Here is a 10,896-nt window from a genome sequence, read left to right as displayed (position 1 = left end):
TTCTTTTTTTTTACCACATTACCTACTTATTTTTAATATCATTGGATTAAAATTTTTTTTTCTCTACCCATGATATTCTGATCAAATAATATTAAAGTAAGAAAAAAATATAGAATATGCTAAAAGAATATAATAGAGCCAACATTTTATCTAATAATAGAAAATATGTTAAAAAAATATTAATCGCTGTATTCTTCCTGAAAATAGATTCTTGGTCGTGTCGTGTGGTCTAATCTGAGTCTTCTATTCGAATTTCGAAGTAATTGGAACAATAAAAAAAAAAAAAAAAAAAAGCTGATTAACTTTGTGTTGCGGAAGCATCTGATTCTGATGCAAGTCCTTCGATCCTTCACCTTTACGTAAATCCATCACCGACAACTACCCCGTCACTGTCACCTGCTCGCTATATTACCATACTACCCCTTCTTCAATTCTTCTAACAACTTTATTCATCTATCTCACCGACTTCCCACCTAACCCAAATCAAGGATATTTTTCTTTTTTTTGATACATAAATCAAGGACATTAACATCCCCCAAATACGCCATTTTCATCTAATTTATTAGATTCTAATCTAGCAATCACTATAAACAAATATTGTAACAATTAATTAGTATTATTATCAATATTATTACTAATCAATTTCACTGTTAGATTATTATTTTAATATAACGGTTATATTTATTTCTATCTTTGTATGATTATGATTCTCCATCTTTAATATTTTATATTTATTTTTACCTTTATATGATTATGATTTTTCATATGTTTTCACATTGAATATGGAGAATCGTAACTATACAAAGATGAAAATAAATATAACTGTTGGATCAAAATAATCAATGTAACGGTGAAATTAATTGATAATAACATTAATAGTAACACTAATTAATTATTACAATATCCTTTCACTTAAAGGGAATTTTGAAAATTACAAAGCTTACAAACATCTTATTTAGAAAATTTATAATTAAAATTCAATTTGATCTTCAAATTAAATCATGAAAAAAAAATCCAAATCCATCTTGATTTACCTCTATATATAAATCAAAATAATAATAATAATAATAATTTATTCTACTTTTTTTTTATATTCATTTTTTAATTCTTTCACATATTCTAATTACGAGCATATGGATAAAGAAGTAAGGTACAAGATGCCTTGTTAAAATTAAAATGTATCACCTTACACTATACAATAATGGTGTGGGGCTTATCATTCTAGTTGTTTAAATCCCAAAGGTTAGGTAAGTAATCTCTGTGTTAGCAGGTAAGTAATCTCTGTGTTAGGTAAGTAATCCCAAAGGTTAGGTAAGTAAACTGGTGCCATGTCTTTTTCATTTTATTTTTATTTTTTTCAACTTGAACATATAAATATCATTTTTTTTGTCTTGTTTGGTAATTTACTAGTGCTTAACTTGCATACTCAGGGATCCAGCTTGCTTTTTCTTTTTTTTTTTAGTTGCAAAGAACAGTGAAGGGACACAACAGAATACAACACAGAGCATTCTTTCACACACACACACAGAGAGAGAGAGAGAGAGAGAGAGAGAGAGAGAGAGCAGATCCAATTACATTCTCTTCTTAGTTTCCAACCACATTCATGGCTTCCAAGCTGTTACTCGTCACTGTCTTCGTTCTTGACTTGATTGCTTTTGGACTTGCCGTGGCTGCTGAGCAGAGAAGAAGCACTGTGAGTATTCACATCACTATCATCATCTCACTTTTCTTCTCTATATCCAAAATAAGAATCTGGGTGTGATTTCAATTATGTTTTTAGTTATGGGTTTGAGAAGAATCATACAATCATTGCAGGAGATATGAGCATGTATCTTCTTCTTTTTTTTCATTGATTGCTGATAAAATGAGAAAATGTGGGTAAAGCTTGAATCTTTAACCTTCTGTTTTTCATTGTGTGAATTAAAGCTTGGGAATTTAATGTTGGGTTTATCATGTGTTAGCATAAAGGCTTCAAAGAACCTCGCCCTCTGTTTCTTTGCTGAACTCCCAATTTCTTCTGGTGTGGGCATACCCAAATCCGTTTATTGTTAAAAAATGTGTTCTTTCTATTAAACTCGTTGTGATTTGAATCAACTTTACATATCTGCAATATTTTTGTTTTTATGTGTCTTTGTTTGTTCCTTGGCGGTTTGCATTCCAAGAAATTCCAAATCTTGAATTTTTCTCACCTGGGTCATGAAGTTCATCATTAAAAATAATAGGATTGTGATTTCTTTGGCTATATTTGCAAAATAGAACTCCAGATCTGTGTTTACATGTAAATGTCCTGTTTATTACAAGAAGAAATGCTCTGTGATTTGAAATGTTAGATCTCTCCTTTTTTTTCTTTGGCTTTCTGTCTGTGTGAGATTCAGATGAGATGAGCAGGCCTTAAGATTGCTTTAAACCTTTTTTATTTGAACATATATCAAATTCGGCAAATAGTTCAATTCATAATTCTGTCAACGAAATTCTACCAGGAGAACTTGTTAATCTGTTTACTAATTTACTTCAGAGGTGCCCTTATGCTTCAGATATGTCCTTGCGTGTTATGTGGTTGTAGTCAAAGTTTTTTCAATCCTGGTTGATTAACTCAGTTCAAGTGAAGAATTTTTAGTATTTACCAAACAAATGACTTATCTAGTTTTTTTTTTTTTAAAATTTAGCACTAATTGCTTGTGAAGATGTGATGGTAATCCTGTGATTAGATTTAGGAGATCTATAATCATAATTCTTAAGGTTGAAGAAATAAAGTGGCTTTTTTTTCTCCTTTGAGATTTGAACATATAATCTCTTGTAAATTATCTGAATCCCTCAATGCTAAAGTGACTTTTTTATGCTTAGGATGCAATAAATTGAGTTCTTACCTCCTACTTAACAAAATATCTATATGCAGGCCAGGATTGTTCAGGACAGGGATGTGAATTATAATTACTGTGTATATGACTCGGACATAGCAACTGGCTTTGGTGTTGGTTCATTTCTGTTCCTCATGGTTAGTCAAGTCCTCATAATGGTGGCAAGTCGATGCTTCTGTTGCGGAAAGCCTCTAAGCCCCGGAGGCTCAAGGGCATGTGCAGTTATCTTTTTCATAATCTGCTGGTATATTATAACTCTTCACTTGAATCAGCAATAATGACATAAAGAATTTCCATACAAGTAACTAAACCGAATATTTATTGCTTATTTTGTATCCTTATAGGACTTGTTTTGCAACTCTTTCTTGCAGGGTATTCTTCTTCATAGCTGAGGTGTGCTTGTTGGCTGGATCAGTGGAAAATGCATATCACACCAAGTACAGGACCCTCTTTGTGGAGAATCCACCTTCTTGCGAGACAGTTAGGAAGGGAGTTTTTGGTGCTGGTGCTGCTTTCATTTTCTTCACACTCATAGTTTCTGAATTCTTCTATGTCAACTACTCAAGTGCCAGGGAAAAGTTCCAACCATATGGTGGTGGTGGTGAGACAGGTGTAGGTATGGGAACCTACAAATGAGCTTTGTTAGATAAGAATTTCACAGCCAAAGTACAACCTTGGATGTGACCATATATGGACTCTGGATTCTGCTGCACATTTGCTTTCTCCGTTTCCTGGATTCTGTTGTTTTTCTTGTATTTACTCTTTAGCTGCTTTACTAGAATGTATACGGCCTATCCTAGTAATTTTTTTGATGTTACCTATTGTCGTTTTTCTTGGGTGATTGATTCATTGCCTGTTACATTTTTTGTTTTTGTTTTTGGGAGGTTCTTTGTCATATACATTACAAATATCAATAAGAAAAATATAATTTCTTGCATTCACTGGACGCACGTGATTTTTATTGGTATATGCAACATACTTTTAAAACATAGTCCTTTATTTCAAATGTAGGTAACTACGTAGCAGGTCAATTTTGTTAATATTTTTAGTAGTTTATGGTGATGATAATGATTGGAGGAATTTCACACATTTGATGGTTCAAACAATGGAGACAATCTTGCCGTATCCATTTCCATATACACACAGATCATGAGGCAGCTGTTTGTGCAGTTTATATTATTAACGAGTGCTATTATTGCCTCATTTGAAATCAACATCTAAAATACTAACCAGAAGCTCTTCCATATATTTTCACCAAATTGTAATCACAATGTTGAGTAGCAGTCACAGTCAGTATCTTTTTTGTTTTGGATTTTTTTTTTTGGTAAAAAGTTTTGTTTTGGATTTAAGTATGGCCAAAAAAGGATTTTGAGTGACAGAAGAAATATCCAAACGCAAAGGCATGAGTTTCTTCGTGTTAAGTAAATATTCCGTAACGATTTTTTTTTTTTTTTTGAAAAAAAAAAATTATTTATTTAAAAATGTTCTTTTAAAAAGTTTTTAAGTATGAGTTTTTCAAACAAAAAATTAGCTTGCTTTTTTCGTTGGGATATATGTGATTGTCTTGTAAGATAATTAGTAGTTTTTGGGAGATTGTAGTCCGTATCAAAGGGATTAGAATTGGCTTGGTCCCAGAAAGAGATGACCTTGAGTTAATTTTCATGTTCATTACTCATGGTGTTGATGCTAGACGATCACATTTATTGACTAGACTTTTGGCTTGATTCTCTGAAGATTGAATAATTCAACCAATATGCACAAGTTGTGCATATTGGTTGGGGAATACAACAATTATTTTAAGAGACTATACATCTTATAATACCCATGGAGTCGCTTCATCTGTTTACTTTAATCTCGTATTTTGTCCGTTTAGTTTTTCTATTTTTGTTAGGTTTGGCCTTTTTCATGCAAATAAGTGCCTGTTTGATATTTTTCTTTTTAGCTTCTCTTTATAAGTAAAAGTTAAGTCAAATAGATTTTTACAAAAATTCTTATAATAAAAAGATTTTTATTTTTTAATAAAAAAAAAGTCAAAAGCTAAAAGCTCTTAGGGGGAATTTTTTTTTTATTTGTATCAATTTTTTTAAGTGTATGTTTTTTTTGGAAACGAATAACTTTTAAGCTAAAATTTTTATATAATCATCAAGCAGCTTATAACTTATTTTTAAAACGCTTTTTTTTTTTTCAACTTTAACTTAAAAATGCTTTTAACTTAAAAAAGAGAAATGTCAAACATGTTATAAAAATAGCTACTATTTTTCTGAATAAAAGCTAGCCTTTCCTTGACATGCACACAGGCCCATGGCCAATTCCTGCCAACAATGTTTTTGGGTCAACGACACTTCCTGGGTCTGAACAGGCCCAGTCCAGAATGCTGCCAATGTTATAAATGGGTCTTGTCATTTTTTTGGATCACCCATGGATATACACACTGATGTATGGACACGCTTTTGTCTAGGAAAAATGCGTGTCACCCATACGTGTTTGACATGCGATTAATGTTTTTTGATATTTTTTGTTTTTAGATCCAAATTTTATTTTATTTTTTCAATTAAACATAAAAAATTAATTTATAAATAAAGTGTTTTCTGTATAAAATTTGACCGAAAAAATTAACAAAACATAAAAAATTCTTTTTTCTTTATATTTATATTATGAAATTTGAATATTTAATTGATTATATGACTTATTATGAGTTGTTATAGGTATTAAATGTAAAATATATTATATATACTAAAAATATTATTTAATATTAAAACATTTTCTACCGTGTCAAATTCTTAAATTTTTTAGAACTAACGTGTCAGCATATCGTGTCGGTCATGTCTCGTATCCCGTGTCGGTGTTGGTGTCAATATCGGTACAACACAAAATATACATTGTTAAGGATTTATTTTTATTTTATTTTTCTAACGATTGCTGGAGGAAAAATTCTGAGTGCTCGTAGTGTGAGAGAAATCCTAGAGGATTTCATAGATTATTGTTTTTGAATCCTTCTCCTTGTCCCTATCTTTTCAAGTATTATTGAAGATAATTATTAAAAATAAAACTGTTAGAATTATTGGCTGATGGCTCCAAAATACTTGAATTATTTCTAATCCGGATTTAGCGTTGTAAGAAAAAATAAAGAGAGAATTTCATATAAGAAATTGCTCATAAAAATATAAAGAATGAAAGAACAAAGTGGTATTTTTAAAAAAGATTCTTTTTCCTAGTTGGGATAAATATTCTATTTAATGTTTTCTGGTGATTTTCCAAAAGAAAACGAATAGTGTTCTTCACGATCTGTGCATAAGCCATACGCATCGACAAAGATATTAGGTTTCTTGCGAACAAGACCAAAGATGAGAAAATATTTAATAGAGAGTGACGTAAGTATCGACATCAGAAAAGTTATGCTGCCCAAGTACAGAAATTTTTTTGTTCTGAAAATATTAAGTTCTTTAATAAACTAAAAAACAATGTTTGGTCTATGCTATTTGAGAAGAAAATGAAAAGTTTGGGCTTAATTAGTTAATTACATAACATAATTTTTTTTGTTATTAAGCTTTCTTAAAAAAAAAAGAACTAGTATCAAAACACAACATAAATCTTTTCCAGTACCACTTTTGGGAAGGGTTTAAAGTCTCAATCCTGAACCGTCCCGAATCGAACTAGTTGCATAATGATGAATCGATGAAATATTTTCAAAAAAAAACAACAACAACATAACATAACAAAACAAATGTTTAATCCATAAAACCCAATTGGAAGAAACTCCCAAAGTCAAGAAGAAACAACAAATTGTTTCATGTAAGTTGAAGTATGGCAAAGTGGGAGACGTGGAATAATCTCCCTCTAATTGAGAGAATAAAATTTGAGAATTTTGTTATAAAAAAAAAAAAAAAAAAAATTGAGAATTTTCCTTTTAAACAATCAAGCCGTATTTATCTTATTAACCTTTCACTCATCATAACTCATGACAAAGTTTAGATTTAAGAATCTTTTACTAATAAACGAATAATAATTTTATTATAAATTTTCAGTAAATTGACTAGTTTATTTGTCTTTAGAATTGAAACTACCCCTACTCATTTTATCTTATTTTTCAAAGTTGCATTATGGTCATTGATAAGTGTTCAAAGACATTATATTTTATTGTTAAATATAGTTCAAATAATAATTAAAATAATTAAAAATATAGTGTTAATTCATAAAATAATAAAAGATAGTAAATTGTCAACGAATAGATAAGATCCTAACCTTGTTGTTGTTTCAGGTTGTTTCATACTAGAATAACAAATTACTAACCTGATAAATATGAGAAGACAGTTGCAATCTGATGAATATCAAGCGAAAATAAGGAAATAAATAAATATAAATTATTTGGTCACACTCGCTCGACTGCTCGCTTCAGCGAGCAAGTAAACCAGCAGCACAATCAAGCTCGCTCCACTGCTCGCTTCAGCGAGCAAGTGAGCGAGGAGAAGAAATTGTCTCGCTGAGCAGCTCGCTTCAACGAGCTCCTCAGCAAGTTGGTCCAAAATTAAAGCCCATTTAATTCTTTAAATACAACACGAAGAAGGCTTTGAAAATTAATTCAGGAGACGCGAAGAAAAGAAGGCAGAGGAGCGGAGGAACAGTCAAAGCTTCACATGGAGACTGGGTTTTATTTCATTTATGAATTTTAGTTTCTTTTCATCTATTGTTCTTGTTTTCCTGACTATGTCAGGCATTTTCTTTAAGTAGTTAGGGCGAGACGAAATCAATGGGTTCTTAAACGCTATTTGCTTCTCTTACGATTTATATTTTTGATTTTAGTTATGCAATTAATCTGTTTAAAATTCCTAGTCTTGTTTATGATCTGGCCAATCTTGAATGAACATTAGAGTCGTGCATGACAATAGAGATATTGGTGTATCGATTCCGATTGATTGATTGCTGGAATTTGTATCATCTAGGATAGACTTATGAATTCTATAACTGTAGGCTATTGCGTTAATGTTTATTTTATGAAAAAGTACTAAGAGATTAGGCTTTGGAGTGAAATAAAAGATTAGATTACCAAGGAATTGGAATTTGATCAAATATAGAAAGAACTGTTAATAACTTGATCTTGGATATAATCATAAGAATATGTAGATTCGTTAGGAAACCATTGGGAAAGTCGAGTCCTAGCTACGTCTTTTTATTAAAAACTTAAAATTAATTTCTAGCTTTATTAATTCTGAATTTATTTTCTAAAATATTGAAAACTAAAAATAAGTTTAAAATTTTATTTTTAATTTAATTACAATATTCTCAAGAAACTCCTTTCATGATCGATCCAACTTTAGTTAAATAGATAAATTATTGCTTGGTCATCAGTCATCGTAGGATCGACAACTTAATGTTATCACTTTATTACTTATACGACCAGTGCACTGGCTGAAATCGCACCAGTCATGATTTTAAAAAGTAACATTTTCGCGTATATAATATTTTGCTCGCATGAGTTATTTAAGCTAATTGAATTTATATGGTGGGAAAGATTATTTTGCATCCGTAATTCTTAATCTCATTTGTATCTAACACAGTTCATGTGATCAATAAATTCGAACTATTATGTTAAGTAGAGCAACGGTTAAAATTTAAAGAAAAATTTATCATTATTATAGGGTTCGCTTTTTCTGCACTTACTGCAGATAAGTTATCTGCAGTAATCCTAACATGACGTCGTTTTGGGATGAAAATCATGATAATTTTGCAATTTTAATTTATTTCAGGGTTATTATAGTCTTTATAATTATATTTATTTAATTTTTCAATCCCAAAATGACATTATTTTGTGAGTAAATGTAGATAACTTATCTATAGTAACTGCAGAAATATTATTCTGTTATTATATCACTTATAAATTTATATATGAGTTTATCTTTTATGATGCCACATGACATAAAATTATGTCATATCACCCCATAACTATGTTGTTTTGGGCAATGTTGTTAAAATCGAGATCTTAAGTAAAATTGCAGCTTTATCAAAGGGAGACAGGGCATTGATAATGTCATAATTGCAAAAAAAATTAGTGTAATTGCAAAAAAAATTTGTAAACGGATCTTGTCCCATATATATATATATATATATATATATATATATATATATATATATATATGGGATTTGTATCTATCATGTCACACGACTCCAAAAAAATTTCTACACACAACATTTTGTGGGATCCACACTTTTTAAAGCAAAAATAAAATAAAATTAAGACACGCAAAATGAATTTCTACAACATTACACAATCACTTTTCCTACAATATAACTCTTATAAAATCCTATATATATATATATATATATATATATATATATATATATATATATATATGAGTCTTTGTGCTTAGGCATTAAAGATTTCTTTGTTAAAAAACATTTTTGGTTAATTGTTTTTAGAAAAAAAAATTATTCACCATCACTAATTCTCTATTGATATTCACCTATTCTTTCTGATTTTGGATTCTACAACTTTTTAATTTTATAACCAATAATAATAAGAAAAGGGAAGTCTTCCCTTCTTTTCCGAAGTCAGGCCTTGGTTCACTCACATCTTCACATGTTCAAATTAAACTAATAAAAAAGAAAAGGGTTGTATTCCAAAAAAAAAAGGAAAGAAAGAAAAATAACTCACATGGGATCGGTTCCATTTTAGGACCTATGTAGTTATAATTACTAGGACCGAATCCCACAGGGTCAAATCCCTAACCCCAAAAAAGAGAAGTGCCAAATGCTTGGCTAGTGCTTTGGATCTTTGAAACATATGATACTGTTTCAAAGGAACAATGTCGAAACAAATGCTTACAATGCAGCACAAACTCCTATAGAAGACTCGAAGTAATCGTTTCATATGAATCAATACTAAGAAAGTTTCTAGTTGCCAAAATCAAAGCACGTAGTACCTTAATTGTACTTTTTCTGCACTCCTCTCTTATTGGTCATATAATTTTAGTACCTCACATTCCAACGCCGATATTAATACCAGTCATGAAAAATTTAATTAATGGTGTACTTCTTTTGTCGCACTTGCATTATTATTAAAAACAAAAAAAAGAATACAATATCTCCAATATCTAAATTAGAATACTCAAGATTATTTGTTTAAAATGCGTGCAATTTTTACGGAATTCTCATATAATATTTCAATTTGGTTATAATTAGATAATAGAAAGTAATAATCCGTCGTATATAAATTTTGATTTTATCACAAGAGTTTATCAAAGCGACAGCAATGTGACTTTTGCTTTATATATGTATGATTTCAGCGTTAAAATACAAACTTTTTTCATGTTTCAAATGAAAGTGAGGTCTAATCTTACATCCCTTCAACTATGATTGCATGAGATATCACTAATATAAACTGTCAATACAATTGTCTTATTTTTTTAGCCTCATATATATAAACCATTGGCAGAGAATCAAGGAAAACCTCACTATCAATCGTTATAGGAAACAACACCCACAACTAATGTCGTTGACAAATGTTAACCAAGATTAACTTTTTAATCACAACTGTTTGTCCTGATCTATATATATATATATATATATATATATATATATATATATATATATATATATATATAGGGGAGAGATCATTTGACTCCAGAGTAAAACTTATAAATCTTACTCTTCATCCTAGCCGTTGATTTCCGTCCATCCAACGGTTATAGTTTAAGAAATTAAATTAATTAATTAATTATTAATTACACCATAAATGACAACCGTTGATTTCCGTTCATCAACGGCTGAGATGGGGAGTAAGACTTAAAAGTCTTACTCTGGAGTCAAAAGAACCCTCCCCATATATATATATATATGGACTTTCGTTTGATCCTGTTGCAGCAATTTTTTTTTCCTACGATAGAAAACGACAAGTAAAAAAATAATAAAAAAATTAAAAGAGATAAATTTTATTTTGTCGGTAGTCTTGCATGATAGGAATGTTGTTTCTGTAACATAATTGTTATTAATCCCTATATATATATATATATATATATATATAATATATATATATATATATATA

At 29.8% G+C, this 10,896-nt stretch overlaps 1 protein-coding gene across 1 annotated transcript; it reads left to right on the top strand.

Annotated features, from left to right (window-relative positions):
* Nucleotides 1–1,470: 1,470 nt before the first annotated feature.
* On the top strand, nt 1,471–3,736 carry LOC133310383 (uncharacterized). The gene is made up of 3 exons (XM_061511304.1): nt 1,471–1,693; nt 2,897–3,102; nt 3,230–3,736. The coding sequence occupies exons 1-3, from the start codon at nt 1,604–1,606 to the stop codon at nt 3,492–3,494; spliced, it is 561 nt and encodes a 186-aa protein (XP_061367288.1). The 5' UTR covers nt 1,471–1,603; the 3' UTR covers nt 3,495–3,736.
* The last annotated feature ends 7,160 nt before the right edge of the window (nt 3,737–10,896 follow it).

The sequence above is a fragment of the Gastrolobium bilobum genome, unplaced genomic scaffold (genome assembly GCF_033153095.1).
Source record: "Gastrolobium bilobum isolate Gb01-03AN ecotype WA unplaced genomic scaffold, APGP_CSIRO_Gbil_v1 utg34604, whole genome shotgun sequence".
Classification (NCBI taxonomy): Eukaryota; Viridiplantae; Streptophyta; class Magnoliopsida; order Fabales; family Fabaceae; genus Gastrolobium; species Gastrolobium bilobum.
Note: the sequence above shows the minus strand (reverse complement) of the source record. Positions and strands in the feature narration are given on the sequence as shown.